Consider the following 25171-nt stretch of genomic DNA (forward strand, 5'->3'; position numbering starts at 1 on the left):
TTGTGGTGGCACCTGGCATTGGGGAAAAGCTGCCATGGGATTTGTGCTGCTTGTGTGTCTCTTGTTTGTTGGGCACACAGGGAGGGTGAGGTGAGAGTGACCAGAAAAGCACAGATGCTGATCCTGAGTGAAACAGGAGCTCTCCAGGTCATTTGAAGGGGCCACCTTGTATCTTGGCCACAGAGGGCCTAGTGTGAGTTGCAGGTTTCTTCAAAGGCTGAGAAGTGGGTTGTGCATTACAGTGTGTACTGTACCATGTGGTATTTACTGTATTTTTTTGTTAGGAAAATTAATCCACAATGCCAGAGGTTTATATTCTAAAAGGAGACAGAGGAGTCCTTCAACTTTATTCAAATAACGGGAGAGGCCATGGGACATTTCCCATGAGGTCTCTCAAATTGCTGGAGGATGCAGCTTCTCTTTATCCTCATTTCCCTGCTTCATTTTCCTCTTCCCCTTGGCTGAGGTACTTGAGAGATACAGACTTCCTGAATAGCCTAATACAGAACCCCTTCTAATGTGTACCCTCCCACCCCGTTCCCCCGTTTTTCTTTGTATTGCGGTTCTTTTTCTCTAAGTCCAGGAATATAGCACAATCTTGGATGAGCAACTGAGTCTGTGTCAATTAGGGGGATTCCTTGGAATTTATGGTTCCTTCCACTGTTTCTTTCATCTATCAGTATCTGGCTTTATCTGCAAGCAGACCCACGGTTTGTTCGTAAAGACACATCCCTCTCATTCCTTTCATTATGGTCCTAGATGTGTTGTGTGCTGTCATTCATGTTTATTGTAGTTTACATATTTTGAATGTATTGCAGAGTATGTACAGCATTATATCATGGTTTCTTGTATAGCTATTGTAGCATATGGTACAGTATTGTATTGTATTCTGCTCTGTATGCATTGTAGGGTTTTATTGTCTTGTGCTCATTATACCCTGCAGGAGCCAGTTCTTTGCCACCTCATAGGAGCCTCTTTCCCTTGTCAACCTTCATGGTGCCATTTCTCAGGAGCCCTTTAGCCTGCAGCCCCACAGGAGTCCTTCTCCTTGTCAAGCCTCAGGATCCCTTTGAGCGACATTGAGTGACTTTATGCTCAGTTACCTTTCTTACTATCCATGAGTATTTGGTGACTTTTATACTGGGATTTGTTCCACATTCTTTTGTTCTAGCTGGTTTTACGAAGGTCAGTTTTGAAGCTGCAGGAATTCCTGCCTTGTCAGTGGTTTTGAGGAACAGCTGAGGGAGCTGGGTGTGTTTGGCCTGGAGAAGATGGGACTCAGGGATGACGTTATCAGTCTTTACAACTACCTGAAAGGAGGTTGTAGCCAAGTGGGGGTTAGTCTCTTCTCCCAGGAAACAGGAAAGAGGACATAGTCTTAAGCTGCACCAGGGGAGGTTCTGGTTGGACATTAGGAGGAATTTCCTTCAAAAAAAGAGTTAGACGTTAGAATAGAGGTGGTGGAGTCACTGTGTCTGGAGGTGTTTCAGGAAAGACTGGCACTCAGTGCCATGGTCTAGTTGATATGGTGGTGTTTGGCCAAAGGCTGGACTCAAGGATCTCAGAGGTCTTTTCCAACATAATTGGGTCTGTGAGTTAGGGCTTATCCTGGCAATGTGGGTTACAGTGCAGCCAATAGGACAGGATCCTAACAGAGTGTATGAGAGAGCAAGATCTTGGTGAGTCTGAGGGACAAGTGTCGATCTTGCCTCAATTCTGCTTTTTTCTGCTCAATGGTGTGTGCTTTTCTGCACTGCTGGTGCAGAATACTTAGAAAGGGGACAGCCCAAGCATCCAGCGTCTGTCACAGCCAACACAGGGAGAGGGAGAATGCAGACACTACAAGCATTGGATAAGTGCCTGGGTACCCAGCTGTCAAAAGCTGAAGCATCTGTTGCTACTTGTTGAAGTCACAGGAATCCTGGGAATACCTACTTGACACCATTCCCATGGTGTTTGATGTGAGCTAATGCAGTTTGTGGTGACACTGTGCTGCAGAGGCAGCAGCTGGAGGGTGCTGTTGCCACGGCAAGGGCTCAAAGAAGAAGGATCACAGCAAAGTCTTAACTCCTGAATGAGTCAGTCAGTCTCTAGGGAAATTTTCTGTGCTGGCTACTTTGATGTATGCTGGCCTGGGATCTTGCAGGTCATCCCCCTTTTGTAGAGGGACAACTGCTTTAATGACACAGCCTTTGTTTTCTTGGTTCCTGTTGCTGAGAATAACTGCTTTTTCTTCTCCTAATGCTCTCTTTCAGGTCACTGTTTTAGCTTCCAGGTGCACCCAGCTTTATGTTTTTCAGCATGAAGGAGCAGAGACTGCATTTTACTCTCAAGTTATTTCTGGAGAAACTGCTGTAGAAGGAAGTGAGGCTATGGTTTTGGAGCTGTGCTGCAGGAGGACAGCTGAGCAGTGATCTGGTGTGGTAGCACCAGTTTTGCATTTGGCAGCAAAAATTTGAGCTAGCAGAACCGAGACATGTATCTGGTTGATTCACTGCATGGTGATCTGAACGCTGCCAAAGGATCTCAGGTCCCACCCACTCCTCATCCATGACACATGGCACAATTCTTGCCATGTGGAGCCCTTATTGCAGCTGTTCCCCTACAGCTTCCAGTAGGCAGCTTCCAGTCGGCAGGAGTTGTGCTGGAAAGGCACAACTTTCTCCTCTGAGACAGATGCTGCCTTCTTCCCAGCTTGTGCTTGTTTTTCTCTGTTTACAAGCAGAGCTCCAAATAGGTGCAGTCCATATTCAATTCCCTCTCTAAATGTTGTCCTTTAGTAAGTTGTGAGGGTACAAAAAAAGTCATTTTGTTCTTTTCTTCCCTGCACAGCTCACATAAGCCCTAGGGAATGTGGGGTCTGGTCCTCTCTCTCAGACCCTTCCCTGCCTGCTCCCCCCTGCCTGAGGGTGCCACTTGAGTCACAGCCTGTTCCCACTGCCTGCACACTTCAGGAGTATTCGCAATAGTTTTTAAGTCACTTTTGGTCCCCCTGCAAAGCATTGGGCCTCTGCTTGCTGGAGCTCAGTTTGGGAGCAAATACTGTCTCTGCAAGTGCCCTGTTTTGGGCTGTTTGGAGTTGGTGCCAACACAGGCTAAGGGTAATGTGACTGCTTTGTTTTTGGATCAGGGAACAGAACTGCCATCCTTCCTCAATGGGAGTACCCCTCTCTCTGTGGATGCAGCTCACAACAAATGCAGTTGAGGGCAAAGCATGACTTCTGCACTATCCAGAGGTTCAGGCAGCAACAGTGCTTTGCTGCTTGGAGGACCTCAAAATGTCAAAAATACAGCAGTCCCAAAACCTAAATACTCAGCAGGGGCTGTGGAGGATGCTGCATTAATGAGGACAGGAATGAGAACAGGAGTTAGGCCAGACCACAAGAGCTCTCTTGGAGCTCTCAGAGTGATTTCCTGTGTCTTAAAGCAATTCTTTGCCCCAGATTTTGTTCAGTACTATATTTCTTGATGGGAATTGGGTTTTTTTATTAACTCGGCCTTAGATAGATTTCCCTAGTGTGGAAATTGTCATTTGAATTTGTTGCACCAAAACCATGCAGGGAAAACAGGTGGAAGGAGTATCACACACTCTAATAACAGGCAGTAATGTTAGCTAATCCCTTACAACTAGGGCAGGTTTCAGAAGAAACCATGAGATTTCAGGTGAGATTACAAGATTAAGCCTTTTGATAATGAAATACTAAAACTCTCTGGTCCTTTAAATTCCTGTGGCAGGCTGGAAAACAAATGAATTTAGTATTTACCCCTGTTTAAAAATGACATTTTGAAGGATGATTTCAGTCATTATTTTGCCTAACAGCAAACGATGAAATACTCTTCAACATATATTTAAGAGCAGCTTTGACCATTTTAATGGATTTGAATATCCTTTTGCCCTTTAATTGGTCAATTTTTCTTCAGCAGCAATGGGATCATTCACATTACTCAGTTGGGTAAGAAAGTGATGGCTAAGAGAAGACAAAAAATAATTAAGAATGCTTATACTGAGGTCATATTTTATTTGCTGCTCACTTTAAATTCTCAAATAGACAAGTTATTTACCAAAACCATTGACTCCAAAAGTAGGCACAACCACATACGCATTTGTCATCACAACAGAAAAGATTTTATTACCATACGCAGAAGTCTATTATATCTTATGTGTAGTTGAAATGAGTATGTATTACTGTCACCTGCTTTGTCACAATTATCATTTAAGAAACATCCAAACTGGAGTTGCACTAAATCAGAACAGTAAAAGAGGCACTGCAGAAGGAAAAGCAGAATTCATCTGGAGTTGAGTCATATCTGAGCAGACAATAAGCTTCTCAACTCAACCAGAGGCTGGGTCGCTGAAGCCTAAGCCTGTCTTGCTCCCAGAAAGATGGATGGATCATCTCGGGATCTCCTTGATATTTTGGTGTTGCTTATCCTTTATCGTGAAGGTGCACACAGACTTGGTAAGATGTCTGGTTGGATTTTACCCACCACCATGCTGTAGGTTCATATGGATCCCACTGACAAGGTAAAACACATGAAACTCCATCTGAATGTAAGAAAACACTTTTTCACTGAGTGAGAGCTGTTGAGCACTGACACTGGTGATCCACGGAGACTGTCAGCATTCCCTGGAGTCAGTCAAAGCCTAGCTGGACACAATCCTGGCTAACATGTACAGAAGGATGGGCTAGACAATGTGGAGATGTTATTCCCAAGTCCTGCAGTTTTGTGATTGATTCTGTGAGGAGCTCAGCATCTCAAGGTAGCAGAAGCTGGCCACAGGGTCCCTGGAGGTGAGGGAGTAGATCCTTTTCATATATATCTGTGGCATTTCCAAATGCATAACAGAGTTAAAACTCCATAAAAATAAAGAGTGGAATATTGATAAAGCATTCTTAAACAAGGTGTAACAGGAAGAAACTTGAGGTTTTCACTTGACTGTGAAGCAGATTTTAACTTTCAGAGCATGTGCCTTTCATAAGAGCATGCTGTGCGTATTGTCCAATGACAATAGAAAGCTGGTGGTCTGTAGACTTCAAGAAGCTTCATCAGGAAAGGTAAACGGAGAGGTTAAAAAGTGACTGGAAGCAAAATGGGCTTTCTTGGCATCCTTTCTCTTCTGAGCAGAAAGAAAAGGACACCAAATAGCTTAAAGGTACAAGTCATAAGCTCAAAGGTGTTAAGAGGTTTCTCTTAGGAAACAAAGAAGCATCACTGCTAGGGTCAGCACTCAACTTTTCCATCATTGTAGTACACTCTAATGTAGCTTTGTTCTTATTAAACAACTATAAAATTAGTGTCTACATCCCAAATTGACAGATGTATGAACTGAAGCACAGCATCTTTTCAAGTGTAAGGATTATCCAGCAGACCAGTGAAAAGAATTCTGGTGGGAACTCAAAGTAGGCTGCTTTTTTGAGGGCTCTCACCAGTGAGAGGGTATTCCCACAGACAAGGAAGAAGCTTCTGACAAGGTATTATTTCCTCTTTGCCCCCTCCAAAAAAGGTGAGACTAGAACCTCAGAAAATTTATTGTAGTTTTATGCAGTCTACTTCCTCTGTGATTGCACTTGTTCTCAGGTCCAAATCTATGCTAGATTTGCTTCCCTTATACGTTGACCTCCATCTGAGTAGCATGATCTTCTTGAAGTACTTCATAGTGTTGTTTTTCACGGTTATGAAACACATGGTGTTTATCATGCTGTTACTCATGGCGATGCACCTGACTATGTAAAAGGCAGTAAGATAATGCTTCTCTTTTACCAAAAGGGTGGGGAAGAAGTCCCGGACAATTGTGAAACCATAGAAAGGTGCCCAGCAGAGAACATAGGCAGTCAGAATGCACATTAGTACCATAACAGTTTTCCTTCTGCACTGAAGCCTCTTTCTGATTTGTTTCGTCTGAAATCCTGGGACAGTTTTAAACCAAAGCTCCTGAGAGATCCTGGCGTAACACAAGGTCATTGTAATCACAGGTGCTACAAATTCAATGCCAAAGATGAAGAGAAAGTATGATTTATAGTACATCTGCTGGTCAACTGGCCAAATTTGGCCACAAAAAAATTTCTTCTGGTTTTTAACTATAAACAACACAGTTTCAGTAGCAAAGTATGCAGATGGAATAGCTACAAGTATGGAGATGACCCAGACCAAGGCAATGAGGAAGGTTGCTGTTTGATAATTCATGCGTGGTTTCAGTGGGTGAACAATGGCCAAATACCTAGAACAGAAAAATATATTCAAAATGAAGTCTGAAAACACTGGTCAGAACACACTTCAGAATACAAGCAAACAGAATTGGGCAGGAGGAAATTGCTGTCATTCCTGAGGGGAGAGCCTGAACATACTTGTCTGTAAGGACATAATCATCTGTAAGAACATGTTGTAAAGTAGCAGCCTGGAGCTGAGTTACAATTTTGTATCACAACTTTTCCTTTTAAACAGGAGTAAGAGTTAGAAAAATGCAATATTACACATCTAGTCAGGTCCAGGGAAGAAAACACAAACATGTAGAATCAGGAAAATGTTTTCCCTAGGCCGAGAGCTACTTAAATAGCTCTTTTTACAAAGAGGTGAAATATAAATCACAATGTTTTTCTTATTTCTGTGGTTATTCTGTGGGTTGCAAAGACCTGAAGGTGATGCTAATGTATGGTTACAGGTGAACATGATTTTAAGCCACCAACAGAATGTGTATCTATTTTCTGCCCATGCAAATCCTTTTTATGTGTATTCTGGAGGTGACTATTGCTTATTCATCTTAAATAGGCAGTATTAAGTAATACGGCAAAGCAGAAAACTTGAGTTAGATATTTGCACTGCTGTAAAGCTGCAAGGTTGTAGTATTCCTGCTGGGGGGAGATTTTTATCAGAGATCCCAGTACAACTGTATTTAACCCAAAGTATTGTTTCAAAAAGTGGAATTTCTCATTCCTTTGGAGTCTATTACATCTATATACATTCAATATATAGAATAGCATCCCTAAGATATATTTATTCTGAAGTAAAATGGAAAGTCAGCAGCACTTTTCATCAGCCAGTTATTGGAAGCAGATAAATTGTTCATGGCTCTTAATAGTGCAGGGTAAATGTCAGGGGACAGCGAAATGAGTCAGCCTCATTGTGAAGCAGAAGGTTAACATTTTTAGATCAGGTTCCAGGGAAGTAAGTTGTGGCATAATGTATGTGTATGTATTCATAAATGTGCATATCTGCTCAGCAGAACATTTGGCTGGATGGGATTGATCTGTCCAATAGATTCTGGAGGAAGCTTTTGTGGTGGATTTTCTGATTGTCCTTGCTTACCACGGCTGTTACTGTGCAGTGGTTCTGCAGTTCACAAACTGAATTCAGATGAAACTATCCTGGAAGCTGTGCTCCTAAAGTGTACATAAAACACACCAAATGCCAATGGGTGTTTGGTCCAGGGGACCCAGCTAAATATTTGCAGTGTGGATATTAGACCCTTACCATGCACTCTTCTTCTTCAAATGTTGCATTTTTGTAGTGTAGGTGTGGCCTTAAAAATGTGAAATTTCTATTTTTTCATGTGAATAGACATGGACAAAGAAGAAAGAGAGCCCTCCCTAAAGAAAGTCCGCAGTGGGACAGGCTTACTCACTTTACACAGCCGATTCCTTTTAAATGATCTAAACATGGGAAGACTTTTGTTAGGAGTCTGATCCTTTTAGAGACAGAAGTCAACAATCCACATGACATAACATGAAATAGGTGATTGTTAAACAGTGGGGTTTCTCTCTGTTTACCAAACCAATAGCTTGCAAAAAAAAAAAGAAAAATAGAAAAGCCATGAAACCAAAACATGGTGTTCTTACATCAAGCTTCAGTGATTAATCTTGTTAATCAGGCCTGTTTTTAAAGATGTGTGGGAAGATATGCTATAAATCTGATTTCTTAGCAGACATAAGGGCGCCATGACCCGTTACTTCATCAGCCTGGGATGCACTGGCAGAGCTTTCCAAGAAAACCTTGTTAAAGCTGAAAAACTGATAGAAAATGGTAATGCATACATGATAGTGTTTAGAAGCTTTACCCTGAGTCCTCAGCTGCTGTTGAAAGCCTATTCTGTTAGATGCCTGTTAAGGATTTGTTTTGTAGGAGCTGATCGTCCCCTTGCCCACACCAAGGAAAACACCTCTGAACTTCTCCAGAGTCTCTTCACAGACTTCCATGCACATCAGGAACAGCTGAATCAGCCATACACAAGCTGTATCTGTACAGCCCTCAGCAGGGCTAACTACTCCTGAGCTGACTTTTGCATCAGGGACTGAAAACTGCAACACTACACTAAAGTTTGAAATGGCACATGAGAGAAATTGGGGAAAAGAAGAGGAAGTGGGAATCACATATGTATGTGCATAGGGTCTACAGAGATGTGTATTGTGTTTGAACATGAAAGAGATCTTCTTATGATGGCCTTTCTGTAAAGAGTTTACTGAGCCAGCCTCTGGCTTTCTGTGAGTCAGTCATGTCAGACTTAGGTCAGCACCAGACTGATGCTCAGTGTCTTGGTCTGTCAGACTCCGTGGTGCACGAGGCTGAGAGAAGAGTCTTGAGAAAGGATACAATTAAATTAAATTGTTAAAATTCCTGGAGTAAAAGGCAGGCAGTCTCTCAGGACTGCAGCACAATTAGAAAAAAATTATTCACTGAATGAGTGGTCAGGCATCAAAACATTCTACCCACGGAATAGTTGACAAAAAATGTGGATGTGACACTTGAGGACGTGGTTTAGAACTTTGGAAGCTGTGGCTACATCTTTGTGCAGTCATAGCATCCCACTTACCTGTCAACAGCTATAGCCAGGAGAGCATTGGTCGAAACATAGAGGGAGACAGTTCGTAGGTAGTTGACTGAGGCGCAGAGGACATGGCCGTGCTCCCAGGACAGCTGCTGCACCACATAGTAGTCCATCTCAAAGGGGCAGCACACAATAGCCACGATGAAATCTGAGATGGCCAGGTTGGCAATCAGCAGGTTGGTGAGGTTTCGCAGCTTCTTGTAGCGGGCAAGAGCAGCAATGAAGATGAAGTTGCCAATGCCACAAACCAGCATGATGCCAACCAGAGCAACCCCAATCACAATCTTGGCTGTGAAGAAGGTGTGGGTTTTGGTCATGTCGTCTTCACTGTCCAGTGGCAGGTCATAATCACTGTAAGTGAAATTGAAAGGGAAAGAGAAGTTTCTCAAAGAGGTGAAATCCCCATTATGGATGTTGTAGATTGAAGCAAAATTGAGGTGTGCGGTAGCATTTAGGTTGTGTTCAGTTTGCTCCATGGCCATGTCTGTCTTCTTTTGGCATGTGCAGCTTGGCTGGCCCTCAGTGTTGTGTTACCCCAGTGTGGCAGGGCACAAGAGTGGCAGGTGAGAGACCTCACCCAAAGCTTCCTTTTGAGCAGTGAGTAACCTTGTCTTTGTCCCAGAAGATTATAGGACAACAGCCTCATTTATCTCCTTCTGTGGGAACAAAAAGAGGAAAATGTTTCCTGAAAGGAAATTACAGCAAAAGTACTCATCTTGAAGGAAAGCAATAGCCACCTCATTGCCCCACAGATCTGTTGCTGCATGTGCACAGAAGGAAGAAATACCCTGTGAAGGGATGCTTCTGTTCTCACAAAATAAATGCTTCTAGTTGCTTCATGCACTGTTTGTTACAGCAGTTACAGTTTTATTTACCAACAATGAAATTTTCACCTGGCAGTGAAATGACAGTCTAGGAGGAATGTAAAATCGAGTTTAAAACTCTACCAGCCCACAAGCCCATGGTGCTGTCATCATCGTGCAAGGTAAAAGACACTAAAGTGACAACTCAGTGTGCTGTAAAGCATTTTATGTGCCTTTCGGACAAAGTTTATGCTTTATTCTCATTGTTTCACAGGGATGTGGTAGAGGACAATGAGAAGAGAACTGATGTTCTTGCTTCTAAATACATTTCTTAAGTAGAGTAAGAGTTGAAGTAAGAGTTGCAAAGGCCCAAGAAAATACTAAATCCAGCACTTCCCTTTTGGCAACCATTAATTGAGTACAGGACAAAATTTTTCCACCAGCATAATCCATTATCACTTCTGTCAAACAGGTTTGGCAGAACTCTGCCAATTTGCAAAGACAATAATTTTGTCCCATGAACTTGTAGAGCTTAGCTGTGAAGGCAAATCTGCCATTCACAGGGAAAGTGTGTCCACAGAGAGTGAAAGGTGAAAGATAAAATCTTCTGTAAGCAAGACAGAGTACCTTGCATTTTTGATGCTGGGGAGGAACAGGCTCCCCTTTTTGTACTGTACCAAATATAAAAAAAAAAAAAAAAAATTCCCACACAGATGGGAAAAAAACCATTTCATCTACTCCTTATTTTTGCCTCTCTGCATCAAAATGCTGAGAGGGCATCTTCTTGTATCTTCCCATGGTCCATCTAGGAATCTTCACACCAGACTCTTAGCTGTCAGGACAGTCTCACCTCATCCAAGCAGAGGATCAGGGAGCATTACTGCTTTTTCTGTCCTGAAGCAGTAAGTCCTCGGGGTGTGAAATGCTACTGAACAAAGCAAGTCACGGCTACAAAGAGTAATCTGCATAGTGGAGCTGCTGCTCCCTTCTTTCCCTGGAACCATGCTCAGACCCTGATGTACTGACACTTAACAAATATCTGTCAGAAACTCTGTTTTACAGCTTTGGTCACCACATTGTTTTTTAAACTGAGCATTGCAGAACAGAATAACGAAAAGCCAAAGCCTGAAATGAAACAGTTCTGACAAGGGACTGCTTCAGGAGACACCTCCACAGCTGCCTGGAAAGGTAAACATTCATTTAAGAGAAGTGCTAAATAAACTCTCGGATGCAAAATCTGTTGGCCAAAGCAAGGGGCAGTATCTGTGTCAGATTCCACTGCTAAATACCAAAAGATCTGTAAAATAAATACAGACAACACAACCATCTACAAACTGACATAACACTATCAGCAAAGTGTACCTGCAGTTGTGCTCATCATCTTGGAGGTCTCAGGCACCCTGAGAGAGAGCCAGGTTTCTTCTCTGGTGAGAGCGCCGCCAGGTTTCTCCTCTGCATGTGCTGCTGTTACTGGAGGAGAGAAAGGATCACTGGAAGTAGCGCAAGGACTCCACTGAGTGCTGCTTTCTCTCCCATTAGGTTAGCCCTGTGCTCAGGGGAGGATGGCTCCTCTGCCTCTGTGCCTGCATCCAAAGCCTTTGCTCAGTGGGAGGCACCTTGAAGCTGTCCGTGCATTTCTGATTTTAAAGAGGCAGCACGATCTGAAGACAATAGACCACAGCCCTTTTGGGGTTCCTCTGCCTTAAACCCCCTGAAATGCAGGAATGGAATTGGCAGAGTGTCTTTGTTAGCAAGCCTGAGCATGGGACATATAAACCCCGGTCTGCCCTTGCTCTTTGAGTTTTGCCTGTGCTAAGCAGTAGCAGCCTGCACATGATGTCCCACAGAAACAAAATACAAACCTCCCCCTGGAAAGTAGGGGGAGGAAGGAGGGTGATGTGCTTTCCTGGGAGCCTTTCTCTGTGTGTCTCTCTCTGGCTATTGTCTTTTGGAGTGCAGCTGCAGTAGCTCCAGCAGGAGAGACACACAGTGAATAGCTGTAAATCAGAGGACCCCTGACAGCTTTCCTTGCCCTCTCAGGGAATTACTCAGAGCAGAAAAGTGGCCGTGAATCCTTAAAGACTTGGTGTCCTTTGCTAACGCTGTCTCCTCACTGTTTAAACCACGCACACTTGAGGGAGCAGTTCTTTTGCTTTCTAGTTCTCCAGAAGGAAAGGAAATGTGTGGCACATCACCTGTCTTCTTCACCTCCAAACTTGTTCACTTAGCTGACATTTTCCAAGGTGCATAGACACCTTGGGGACACATTACACAGTCCCCAGCAGATGAGACCATCAGAGGCTGTCAAAGGTCATGAAGGGTGTAGGAGGTTTGCAGAAAACTTAGACTGTGTGTCCCGATGCACATTCACAAGGCTCTTGTGAGCTAGTGGACACTTAGATCTGGAAAACGAAGGTAAGGAAAGAAACCTGTGAATATAAAACATGTCTGGGGTAAAAGAGCCACTACTGTGGCATTCCTTTCAGAAAACTTGAAAAAGATTGGAAAGTCCCCAATGTCTGCAGATAGCAGAGAGCATTAAGAATTTCACAACAAATACTTTGCTTGGTTTTGTTTTGAACAGCCAGTTTAATATTTGAAAATACACTAAGGGATTTTTAATGTCCTGAAAGGGTGCAACCAGATGAACAATGAGGAAATCAGATCCAGTGCACCTATTAAATTCTGTCACAAAAAATGTAAATATAGTAAGTATGGACAGAGAGGCAAAGGAAACTGTGTACATCAGAGCCACGTTAAAATGATCCCTAAAATGGGCCACATAAACCTTAAATGCCCCTGAAGAAAAGCTGATACGCTAAAGGGAGCTTTGCATTCAGAATGTTCGTGATCTCTTTAAGACTTTGTTCAGCTATTTCACATGAAGTTATCTAGTGAGCTAATCAAGCAATATGATATCCAGATATTTATATTCCTTTAGGCCAAAACCTCATCTGCTGCAGAACTGTCTCTCCCAATTGACTCAAAGCAAGTTCACATCAGAACCTTGATAACTCCAGATGTGCACTGCGTGCTCAGTGAGAGCTTCTGTACAGCACTAGTTCATCTCCTGTGCTCCAAGGAATTGTGCTATATGTGTCAAGTTGTTTCTCAGAGAACACCAGTAGCACTGTGAACCAATGTGATTTACATGTGCTGTGCAAGGCACTGCTTTGTAGCTGTTGACTGGGAGTCACTGAATAGAGAACAAAACCAGTGGTGCTGGGAACTGTTCTTGGGCAGAGTGGAAGTTCAGGGGTGAGTCTAGAGCCTCAATGACTGTCCCAGCACCCTGCCCCACTGCAACAAGGGGTAGTGTGGTAGTCTAAGGGGTCTAAAGCCATGGGGTAAATGCAGCAAGTGTATGCATATGATTTGGGTGTACGATTTCTGCAGAGGACAAGGTTTCTCCTTAATAACATTAATTGATGATTCCCCAATGGTGTCACAAAATCAACACAGTATCACAAGGCATTTCCTGGGACCAGTGTTACCAGTGTGATACATTCAGGCTGAGAAAGAAAAATTGCTACTGAAAACTAGAATGGAAAATACTGTGTTGGTTTTGTATGGTCTAGTTTTTGGTAGCAGGGGGGGGGCACAGAGGTAGCTTCTGTGAGAAGCTGCTGGAAGCTTCCACCATGTCCAGCAGAGCCAATCCCTGATGGCTCTGAAGATGGACATGCTGCTGTCCAAGGCTGGGCCAAATAGAAATGATTGTAACGGCTTTGTGATAACACATTTAAGAAAATCAAAGCAACAGGGGACATAGTTTTTGGTTTTTTTTTTTTTTTCCTAGCCAAAGAAGAGGAGGATCTTCCTCTGAGAATATGAGAAGGAAACAACATGGAGACACCAAGGTCAGTGGAGAAGGAGGGGGAGGAGGTGCTGCTCCAGGTGCCAGACCCAAGATTCCTCTGCAGGCTGTGGTGAGACCTGGTGAAACATGGTGAAAGCCATGGTGAGACAGCTGTGCCCCTGCAGCCCACAGGGATCCCTGGGGGATGCAGAGATCCACCCACAGCCCATGGGGATCCATGGGGATCTGCAGGAGATGCAGAGATCCACCCACAGCCTGTAGGGATCTATGGGGAATGCAGAGATCCACCCACAGCCCATGGGGATCCATGGGGGATGCAGAGATCCACCCACAGCCTATGGGGTTCCATGGGGGATGCAGAGATCCACCCACAGCCCATGGGGTTCCATGGGGGATGCAGAGATCTGCCCACAGCCCATGAGGATCCATGGGGGATGCAAAAATCCACCCACAATGCATGGGGGAGGTGCCCATGCGAGAACAGGTGGGTGACTGGAAGAGGCTGTGATCCTGTGGGAGACCCGGTGGAGGGAGAGGGCCCTGCTCCCTGGTTGGAGCAGCCTGTGCTTGGAGTACCCCATGGGAGGAGAACCATGTTGCAGCAGTTTTGGGAGGACTGCTACTTGTGAGATTGGGCCCATATCAGAGAGGTTTGTGGAGATGTGTCTCCTTTGGGAGGGACCTCACAGTCTCAGGGAAGGACTCCTCTCCTGGAGCAGCAGAAGAAAATCTTGGGTGACAAACTTACCAAACTGGAAACTGCCGTTTCTCCCTGCATTGTCAGTGGGAAGAAGTGAGGGTTTGGGGAAAGAAAATATGGTTTTAAGGGTTTATTTTACTTCTCATTATCTTCCTCTGATTTTGTAAGTAATAAATTCACTTTGTACCTCTAGGCTGATCCTGTTTTGCCCTTGGAGTGTTTTCTCCCAGTCCTTATCTCAATTCATGAAGCCTTCATTAAACTGTTCTCTTTCCTCTACCCAGCTGAGGCAGGGGAGGCTGAGTGAGTGATTTTCATGGGTGTCTGGAATTGGGCCAGCATCAAATCACAACAAAGATTCACTTTCCTGTTTATTTGTTTTGATCATTAGTATGCTCACAGGTTGAATAGGGAGGTTATTTGGAGGCTGAATGATGCAAAAACAATTGCAGTGTAAAGTACTTGTTTGGAGACTTTGAAATCATAAAGTACTAAACCCAGCATTTAGCCTGGGAGCAGACCTGAGGACTCAGGCCCTTCACTTCAAAACAGCAAACTCAGGTACTGTCTAATTTTTCCTAATTGCTAAATAAATTGGACTCTGAGTGAAGTAATTAATCTTACCTAAGCTTTGCATAAAGCATAGCTGGGGTTTTCCAAAGGTTACTAATTTAAATCAGGCAGTGAAGTGGGACAAAGCATCACACTTGTGATTTTCTGGGAAAACAAGCAAACAGATGGTGCAGGCACACATGGATTACAACCATGTGTATTTTTGCTCAGTATTCCCACCATTTGGCCCAGAGGCTTTACTCAGTCTGAGAGTCTGCAACTGATGTTAATGAACCCTACATTTACCTGGAGGATGTCAGGTATATATATATATTTTTTTTTTTAATATATGGAAATGTGCCTTGTGGCACAAGAGGAAAGTGACTTTTGGATACAGTTTGGCAAAAATACTTGGCACACCGAAGGAATCCTACCCTACTCAGCTGTTCCAATGGTAACTTGGGATGCGGAAATGTCCTGGAAAGGAGTGAGTAGAGAAGGATTTGGACTTTTTTACTGGATTATGTCACCATGTTAGTTTCCTTTTATCACTTCTGCTTCCTTACTGAGTGTATATCACTTTGTGGCTTGGGAAAAGGCATAAAGCATGTGAAGGAACCATAAAGCAGGCTGTCAACACCACAATGACACGCTACCAGGATGGTTGTCAGCACTGCAGGAACAGCAGAAGTGGCACTTTCATCCAAAAGGTCTTCTCCTTTCAGAGCAGCAGAGGTTCTGTGGATAAGGCCATTCAGGTGGCTCTCACAGCCGAATGACACAAGATTTAGCTAGTCTGCTCAGGGCTCACTTCATGTGCAAGGTGACACAGGGTCAATCAGCAGCTCTTTTGCAAGTAGAAGCTTCTTTGTTTTCACTTCTCTGGGTTTTTTTCCCCCTACTTTATAATTTTCTGACAGTGTCTATTTCCTGCTTTCTTCATCTTTGTTCAGGCTTTTGTGATTGTGTAGGAAAATTGTGTTTATTTTGCTCATTTCAGCTTAGCATGGAATTTTGCGAGAAGCACCTCCTGCCCTCAACAACAGTGTATGAAATATGTAGAAATAGCTCTAAGAAGCTGATGTTCTGACTATTGCTTGTCACCCTCACTAGAGAAGCAAACAGTATTTGGGACAGGGTAGGAAACAAGGACCAGCCTAGGGACTGTGCATGAGTCTTGATGCCACAGTATATGACATGAGTGACCACAAGAAAAATATTTCAGTCTTTAAACATTCCACTTTTTGTTTGAGGGTTTTGAAAGTATTTTTTAGGCTTTGTGTGTTTATTTTTTTTTTTTAATCTTCCTGCCTTAGAACAAATGTCTGTTAGCACAAACCCTTCTCTTGAGCAGGCAGCCTCTGCAAGGCAAATGTTAAGAAATCTCAGGATTATTGTCTAATCTGTACTGCTGTTCCTGGGCTGTGTTACATATACACAAATGTTGGGGTTTGGGATTCTTCCTCTTGTAGTATATGGTAGAGATAATTCATGCTATTTATGTATAAAATATTGTAAAATCCAAGCTATGTCTTTGACCACCCGGCTGGGAGCAGAGACTTATGTTTATTGAATTAGTTCCCGGACAACTTTAGGATAATATCAAGTCTGTTAATGTATGAATGAAACCTTCCTGGGCCATGATTGCTGACTTCCCTGGAATGTCAGAGCCACTCACGAGGGACCTGCACCTGGGAGATTGCATCTACCACACTCAAGCACCTGCACCACTCTGCTACATGTGAATACAGACTCTTCCTCTTCCGAAGTGTTCAGACAACCATCTAGAGACCTGAACTCACTTTTGTCTATTCCTGCACATGTATGGCCCCAGTTCTACATGTGAAGAGACACAAAGGAACATTCGGTCATTTCTGCCTCAGGCAGAATAAACTGTATATAAACTCCCTGCATGAAGCAGTCGGGGTGAACCACTGGGGAGATGCTGACACTGTCGGTTGGATCCAGGTTCACCCAGCACCGACACCCGGGGTTGATGCTGCCTTGGCTGTGGTGGTTTTTTTCTCGGAATTCTATTTTGTTAATGATCTAATAAATCATTGCTAAATTTTCTTATAAATTTGGTTTCCGATTTGATCATTTATAACACTCTTGCTTCTTTCTCTCAGGGAATTTTCCCCCATATGTATTGCTAGGAGACAATAATAACCAGGAACTTAAGAGAGATAAAAGCAGTTGCCAACCTCAGAGGAAGAGGGCACTGGCTGCACTCCTCTTGTCTGAGGGTTTCTCTTGGAGGGGCAGAGATACCAAAGAATTTGGGTGGGGAAAAGGGGGCTGGCGCAGGTGCTAGGGGGCATTCCTTCTTGGTCTCTCAGCATTCAGAGGGGAAGGAGGCTGCAGTCGCTGTAGGAAGAACTCACCACCACTGTGGGGTGTCTTCTGCTGCCTTCTACCATGAGCAGAGCTCTGCTCATAAGAGCAGCCGATGCACTAGGACCTTATTAACACCTGACCTCACTAAACAAAGGACCTGTCACCATCTCCCTGGGTGCCTTAGGGGACATCCTGGGATCTCCAAGCCCCTTCACCCTCCACACGAGTCTCTGCTGGCCCTGTTTGGGAGCCAGGCAGCCACTGCCCAGACCCCACTGTTTCTCTGCCACTTCTCTGAGGTTTTTTTGCTGCACTGTAACCACTCACCTCCTGCCCTGCCAGGACCTCTCTGATATATCTCACCGACCACTCTGGGACTTTGCTCATCCCTGCCTTCTCAGCTTGCTACTCCAAGGTTCCTGCTACAGCTCCTTTTGCTATCCCAAGGGGGTATCAGGATCGGCTCCCCCTGTGAGTTCGTAAAGGAAGCCTTTTCTCCATCCGTTCCTGCTGGCTGCGGCCATCATCATCACTGCGCGCAGAGACACGACCGAAACTCGTGTCACAGCGCCCCCTGCAGGCGCAGAGGAATCATCGCACCCGCCCTGCCTGGCCGGGAGCCACCAGCGCCCCTGCCGGCTGTGACTGGAACTGCACAAAAGGGGAAAGCGCCTGCAGCCCAGAGAAAGCTGGGAGAGGGTTTGTGGTTCTGCTGCCACAGCTACTGTTGTTGTTTGTTTGCCTTGTTATACATACTGGTAGAGAACTTGTTTTCATTTTCTCATATCTTTGCCTGAACGCCCCTTAATTTCAGAATTATAATAATTTGGAGGGAAGGGAGCCATATCTTCCATTCCAAAGGAGGCTCCTATCTTCCTTAGCCGACACCTGTCTTTCAAACTAAGACAACAAATAATCTGTGAAAAATTGGCCTAATGGCAAGTAAGTTTTTTAATGTAGAGCTTATATCTTCTGTATGAAACTCTTAAATGTTTCTTAGCTGCTCCAGATAGAATTCTAGTGGTCCTATTTTAAATTCCTTATTTTACTATATCTGATCCATATCTGAAGTCTGCATTTGGCCTCTTCTTCAAGGTTTATACAGGTTTATAAAGACCCAATATTCAAAAGCCTTTGAATTTAGAAATATCCAAAAGGAACTTAATATGTCCTATATCTCATTCGGGCTTGTCATTCCTTTGGATTTTCAGTCTTTATTGACTTTGGATTTTACTCAGAGACACACTTGGTTTCTCTTCTCTTTTAGTGGGTGCTTGGAGCTGTGGAATGTTTTTGGAAATGAACCAGCTTTTTAATTGAAGTGTCTCAGTAGGAAATAGATCCTTCCAAAAACCTGCCAATTCCTTTGGTGGTCTAGGTAGGAAAAATTGGATGCTGCATTAATTAAAAAAATTAAGTGTTATTCATTCCAGCTACAATCTCAAATTTAAGCTCACTTATCAGCACTTTGCCATTGCTGTTCTCTGTTAACAAAGGGATTATCATCACTGCAGCATCTTTATTCTGCTCTTTGTATTCAGTGATCATTACTTTCTGTGTATTTGCTGTGGACAGAATCCTGCTCCTTCACGTCTCCTCTTTGGAATATTGTGGTGGATTTGCCAATGCTATTTGTCATTGACAATTTGGTATTTCACCATGGCAGGCAGAATGGTTCCAAGATTTTCTTGAATTCTAATTCAACAGAATAATGCTTAATGGTGGTTTCATTTGAAGCTACCCAGAGCACAAAAACACAATCTTGGTGTCAGGATGAGTCATGAAAAGATGGTGTCACCTAATTTCTAACATAAAAAAGGCCTTGTGGTACTTCTGATATGGTGTCAAAAGTGCAGGGCTTCATCAGCTTCCTTCTCCTCATATTTTTGAAGTCTGAGAGAAGCATTGTAGAAGGGACGGGAGATAAAAGGCATACCCATGCTCCCCAGACTAGGTGGAGATTAGGAAAATCCATGCCAGAAGATGTCCATCCATGTTTTGTGGTGGAGTCTGTGTCCGCCCAGGCACTCCAGGGCCGACTGCTGACCATGTCGCTGGCAGAGTGGTAGAACAGGCTCTTGTTCAGGGCTCTGTGGAATATGGGTTATTTATGGTCAAAAGAAGACAGATACTGGTTTGTCTGAGCGTACAGCTCAGGGGCATGAATGTTAGAGCCAAGGGCTCAGCACCTGCCTTTTGGTGTGACACATAGACTGATGTAATACTTTGGGGCAGGAATGACCAAGGCCCCACATTGCAAAGGGAACCGCTTTACCATTTGGTAGTGGTGAGGAGGAAAACCCTCCCTTCTCTCTGCTGGTGGTCACAGTTGTCAGGCAATTATACTCCCATGTTTCTTGTCTTTAAAAGTGTAGCCACACGTTCTTGTGTAAAAAATCCTTTTTGTTCAGTAGTAGGATTGATGAGTAGGATTTGAGAAAATCCTGTTAAAGCTCAAAACACTAAAGTGGGCAAACCTTCCTATGGATGTCCATCAGGATGATGTGCTTGGAGACCTGTTGAATAAGGTGCAGCTCAGAGGTTCCGCCTGAGTCAGGTAAGATTATCCATGCTCTCCTTTTTGTCATATTAGCTGTAATAAAAGGCATTTTAGGTGATAATGTACAAAGTTTGAATGCCTTGCTTACTGGAATAACAATGAATTAGCACCTCCTTGTTCAAAACAGTGGTGGTATTTTCCCCAGAATATTTATAAATGCTCTGGACAAATTAGAGGCAATAGGAGAATGTGGCACAGCTAGAGCTGTGTGGGAATGGGTATCCCTCAATTCCTGAATTGAAAGCTCCTGAGGAATAAAATGCATGGGAAGTCCCAGCCTTTTCTAAGGGACCTATTTATAAATTGTTTCTATTTGGTAGAGACCAAAATCAGCAGGGAATTGCCCTTTTGAAATCAGACCCCATTAATTGTGATCTTAAAAAAACCCCAGGGGCTATGGCACAGTGCTACAAAACTAGCTCAGGAGGAATGAGCTGTTCAGCCCAAAGTCACATCTCTCAGCATTGGGGATGTCGTGGTTTAACTCCAGCTGGCATTAAGCCCCATGCAGACACTCACTTACTGCCTGCCCCCTCCCAGATGGATGGGGAGAAGAATCAGAAAGAAAATTTAAAAAACTCTAGTGGGTTTTTTTAAGAGCAGTTTATTAATGGAAGCAAACTTAAATATAATAACAACAACAACAAGAATAGATAACTAAATGCCAAGAAATACAGCTACTCACCACTTGCTGACAAAAGTCCATCCAGTCATTGGGCAGTGGTCAGCCCCTCTCATCCAACTGCCCCCAGTTTATGTACTGGACATGAAGCTCTGTGGTATGGAATATCCCTTTGGCCAGTTCTGGTCAGCTGTCCTGGCCATGCTCCCTCACTTGTGCTGCTTCTCGCTGGCTGAGCAGGAGACACTGAGAAGTCCTTGACTTAGTGCAAGCAATGCTCAGCAACAACCAAAACAGTGTGTTATCAACATTATTCTCATCCCAATCCAAAACAGAGCTGTGTACCAGGTTCTAAGATGAAAACGAGCTCTATCCCAGCCAAAAGCAGGATAATGGATCAATCAGCTAGAATACAATCTCCAGATTTTTTTAGGAAGAAATTTAGCTGTTCAGAGGTTATTTGTATCTCCCCTCCCCTCCCCTCCCCTCCCCTCCCCTCCCCTCCCCTCCCCTCCCCTCCCTTGGAAAAAGTCATCCCATGGCATATAATGCCCAAAGGCCAGGATAGTGGATCTTATGCTGTTTGTGAACCAGAGCATAATTGAACTGCTGTGAGAGACCCCTTGGGGGTGTTTCTGTCCACATGACTGCAGAAGGAGGCAAGGGAGATTACCCCTTCCAGACTGGTAGTTAGCTCCCAGGCCATGGGATGCAGTAGGATGGCCTGCTCTTTCCCACTATTCTGAGTAAACTTGTATTTAAATGAGCTTGGAATTTTAAGACCAAAATTCTCCCAGAAGAAATACTTAATCAGAGCCCAACTGGCTTTTTAAAATTAAATTCTTTATTAACTGATTTGTTGTCATTAGTCATCAGGAAATGCACTTGTACAGACACTAGATTAAAAAAAATATGGTTTCTCAGTACTCTAATTTAGTGTACCTTAATTTAGGTAATTTTGCTGTAGGGAGATCACTTGGAAGAGAAAAGGATGACTGACCCATATATTTGCTATATGAGTATATTTGATTTATGAGGATATTTGAGTACTATTCAGAAGGTTTTTTCTCACTTCTCATGCAAATGCAATCTGAAATCATGTCAGATTCTTTTCTATCTAATAGCTGATCCATTACTTTACTCCACTGGAGATTTTTACCATTTTACTATTTTCTTTTGCAGCTTGTGGAGCCAGTTGCATCTCCATGATCTGTAGCCCCTGTTGAACCTGAGACAGCCTTTAAAGAAAGGTAATGATGAAAAGTCACCCACTTCCTAGTACTCACAGACATTACGCAATGCTCTTTCTGCCAGGGCAAATGGATTTTTTTGAGCTTTCTGCATTGGTTTCTTGGGCAAAGGAACATTTTTTGCTTGGGTTTTGTTCTGTTTGGCTGATTAAGAGGTTATTTGCTAAAGCCCACAGAAAGCTAACACATGTGTAAATTTATTTTAGCCCACTTAGTGAGAAAGATACCAACATGTTGGTGTGAAAGGCTACCTTTGGGATACAAGAAATCTGCTTGTGTCCCCTGCTAAGAAAGGGCAATTCCAAAACACGCTCTGAAACTCAAAGAACCAGTGCTACCCAGAAGACTTTGTCTGTTGTCTTCAGGGTGTGCATTTTTTTACAGTAAGACACAGCATCCTCCAGCCACTGTACACTTGACTAAAGAGATTTACGTCAGGAAATTTAACACCAGGCAGATGGAAGTGTGCCAAGTCTGCTCTCTGGAATGGAAGCACCTCCTCAGCTGTATTTGTATCAGCCATAGGAAAGTCTGCAGGTACAGCTGGCAAGGCAGCAGGAGATGACAAGAAAATATCAAGAACCCTTAGCTCTACCGATAACAGGTCTTAAAACCAGAGCCACTCCTTATTCTTTAGGTATGCTCAGAACAAAGACACCCTAAGATTGTGTTGACCTGCTGGTTTTAAAAGAACATCTCCTGGTGTTGGTGGGGTGGTCTAAGGCTTCAGCCTTGATGCTGACAGGCAAGAGTTTGAAACAAATCCTGCAATTAAAATGGCAGGCAGTAGAAATTGCCAGTCATTAAAACTGATGTTTTCTGCTTTGTAAAGTTGAACTATTGGAAAAGATTAAAAATTAATCACATTGATCAGATGGCCTGGGATCATTCAGAGATGATAAACCTCTCTAGAACTCATACTGGAAGACAAAAGAGTCACTGTTAAGATGGGTGGGGTAGAGGGAGGTGGAAAGGGGGTCTTCTGTTTGAAGCACTCATGATGTCTGTTGTGGTTAAATTTATATTATGGAGTGATGTATTTAAAACCACATTGAAGCTCTCACTGTCGGTCAATGACAGCTTCACACAGTGCCTATCCACAGGAAGAGACAAGATCCGTCTTCAAAAAAAAATTATGTGTTTTAGAATTTAGAGAAGATTCATTTCTACTCTTTTCCAGTAAATATCAAGCAATGGATTTCAGGAGTGACTCAGATGTTTTATATGTGATCAGATATATAAAGGGTAAAAAAACTCCAAACCTTTCACTTTCCTGTAAGTTTTTGCAAGGTGTCAATACTGGATCAAAGATTTAAATCTATTTCCTAAAGGTCAAATTTTATTTTTTATGTCATAATATCACTTAATTCCTGATAGATTATTTCATGAACTGTACATAAATGACAGAAAAATTCTAAACTTCCACTATATATTAAATACAAATTTCCAGACCTGCTTTAGGATCTCTCTCTCCTTCTCTGGGATGGATCTGAGTTTTTCTCTAGCAAACCACCCTTGCTAAAACATTTGCTTTGAGAAGTGTTCTTCGGAAAGGTAGATTTTATTTGGATTCCATTGTCTGCAGGCTCAAGAAAATGTCAAGTACTTAGTTTCTAAGCAGCTTCTTATGGTCTCTGGGCTGATGTCTATGATGATAAGCAAATGTGAAATCATATACATGTGCTGGATTTAGGAATGGTATTAAAATAGGTAGATAGGTAGGTAACAAAAGTCTCTGATGGAAGAATTGTGATGCTTGAAAATTAATAGTTAGTCTCAAGATACATATAAAATCCCATTGTTAAATCTTAAAGGAAGCTCAGTAATACAAAATTTCTTGATGTTTTTGTAATCTGGCATGTACTTTTGCTGTGAGACAAAAGTTTCTCCCAAATCAATTCCAAAGTCTGCACAACAAGGAAGGGGAAGTTTAGAAAAATCTGCTACTCTGTGTCTTGATGATGTTACTCCCGTGTCTTGACCAGTATCTGGTCAAGGGCATGGAAAAGAGGCTCAGATGGCCATGCTGTTAGTTCTGCTGTTAGTATTAGAATTTAAAGGTTGCAAAAATTGTATCTTCAACAGTCTCTGAGTTTTCGTATGTAAAGTTTGGGACTGGAATTAAAAGAAGACTTTTCTGTTGACTTAGCTATTTACTTAGTAGGTAACTGTGGTTAACTTACACACTTCACTTCTTTCTCACTTTGAAATGCAAGGATCATTCCAGTGGTGGTAATATTTAAGACTGAGAGGTTTACAGGTTCAGGGTTTAGAGAGCAACTAAGCCTGACCTGTTTGCATTGGGAAGGCAGCAACAATAATGTGGAACCTTAGGTAATTGCATTACAAGTCAGTGGCTGGTGGAGGAAAATAAGGGAGGTCTGAGCAACCCTTGGTCTGGTGTGAGCGCAGATGGTTACTGGTTGACTTCCATTACCCACAGGGCACAAGAGATGAGCTGGGGAGTAGTGACTTAAGTGAAACAAAGTCAAATTTTGCAATGCCTAGGAGAGACCAACATTCAAATGAAGTTTTTGGATTGGAATATCACAGTTTTGAATCTGGAATATCACAGAAGGAGGTATAAATTGTTGGATGATATCCTGAATCAGACCAACACTGATCAACACAAGAATCTATTAGTAAACTCTTAGCTTGGTGTCCTGGTTCAGAGCAAATTTGGAAGAGAATCCCCAAAGGGGCTCCTCTAGGAAAGCAGATTCATTTGGCCCCTCCCCCCAACCAGTCCATGAGAAACTACCTCCTTGGAGAAAAGTGGAAAAAAACTGTTTATTAAACAATAAAACCCAAACAATATTAATCAATAAAACCCCTTGCTGCTCCAAAAGAGATGATAAACTGAGAAAGTTCCCTCCCCGGGTTGCAGTTCAGCTCACTCAGTCTCTTATCAGTCCCTCCCGTGCTGGAAACGTTGCGGGCCAGGCCCGGCCCGGTGGGCCACAGGTGCAGCTGCTGGTGCTCCCCTGGGTGTTCAGTCCAGAGCAGGTTTCAAGAGGTCCAAAGAAAAGGGAAAAAACACAGTCCAGGGAACTTCTTTGCCTCAGCTAGCTAAACTAACTAAAAGCAAAAGAGAGCTCTGTCCTGCTGTCTGTCCATCCGCAGACAACACAGTCCAGGAGCAGGAATGTGGAGGAGTGAGTGCAGTGTCTGAAAACAAACTGCACGCTTCTTCTCTCCCACCTTCACTCTCTGGAACACGTCTTAAGGGTGCAAAACTTATTATTCAGCATAAACAGAACAAGACGACTGGGGATAAAAGCATCATATAGTCAACCTAGGACACTTGGCAATTCCTGGATCGTATACCAGAAACAAGCATTGAAATTGATTTAACATTTATTTTCTAATAGTTTGGCACCATAGCAGGTGGTGAAGGGTCCAGAGGGGAAGCTATGTGAGGAGCAGCTGAGGCCACTTGATCTCTTCAGCCTGGAGGAGACTGAGGGGACACCTCATTGCAGTTACAACTTTCTGTGAGGGGAAGGCACTGTTGTCCGTGTCCAGTGACAGGGCCCCAGAGAATAGCCTGAAGTTGTGATAGGAGGAGTTTAAATAGGATGTCAGGAGTAGCTGTTTCACTCAAGAGAGTGGTTCGACACTGCAACAGGTTCCCCAGGGAAGTGGTCACAGCACCAAGACTGACAGAGTTCAAGGAGCATTTGGAACAGCACTCTCGGGCACAGGG

The 25171-nt window shown here is 43.3% G+C and overlaps 1 protein-coding gene across 2 annotated transcripts; it reads right to left on the reverse strand.

Moving 5' to 3' along the window:
* Positions 1 to 4030: 4030 nt before the first annotated feature.
* PROKR1 (prokineticin receptor 1) lies at positions 4031 to 11258 on the reverse strand. 2 transcript variants are annotated; one of them, XM_071425109.1, is made up of 3 exons: positions 10987 to 11258; positions 8807 to 9172; positions 4031 to 6220 (listed from the first exon to the last, which is right to left on the reverse strand). In XM_071425109.1, exons 2-3 carry the CDS (start codon positions 9136 to 9138, stop codon positions 5530 to 5532), a joined length of 1023 nt encoding a protein of 340 aa, XP_071281210.1. In that variant the 5' UTR covers positions 9139 to 9172; positions 10987 to 11258; the 3' UTR covers positions 4031 to 5529. The 2 variants fall into 2 exon arrangements, with proteins under 2 accessions (XP_071281210.1, XP_071281209.1); XM_071425108.1 differs by having other exon boundaries at positions 8807 to 9477.
* Positions 11259 to 25171: the final 13913 nt, after the last annotated feature.

The sequence above is a fragment of the Agelaius tricolor genome, unplaced genomic scaffold, assembly GCF_023055355.1.
Source record: "Agelaius tricolor isolate 1412-34295 unplaced genomic scaffold, bAgeTri1.0.p SCAF_1, whole genome shotgun sequence".
Lineage (NCBI taxonomy): Eukaryota > Metazoa > Chordata > Aves > Passeriformes > Icteridae > Agelaius > Agelaius tricolor.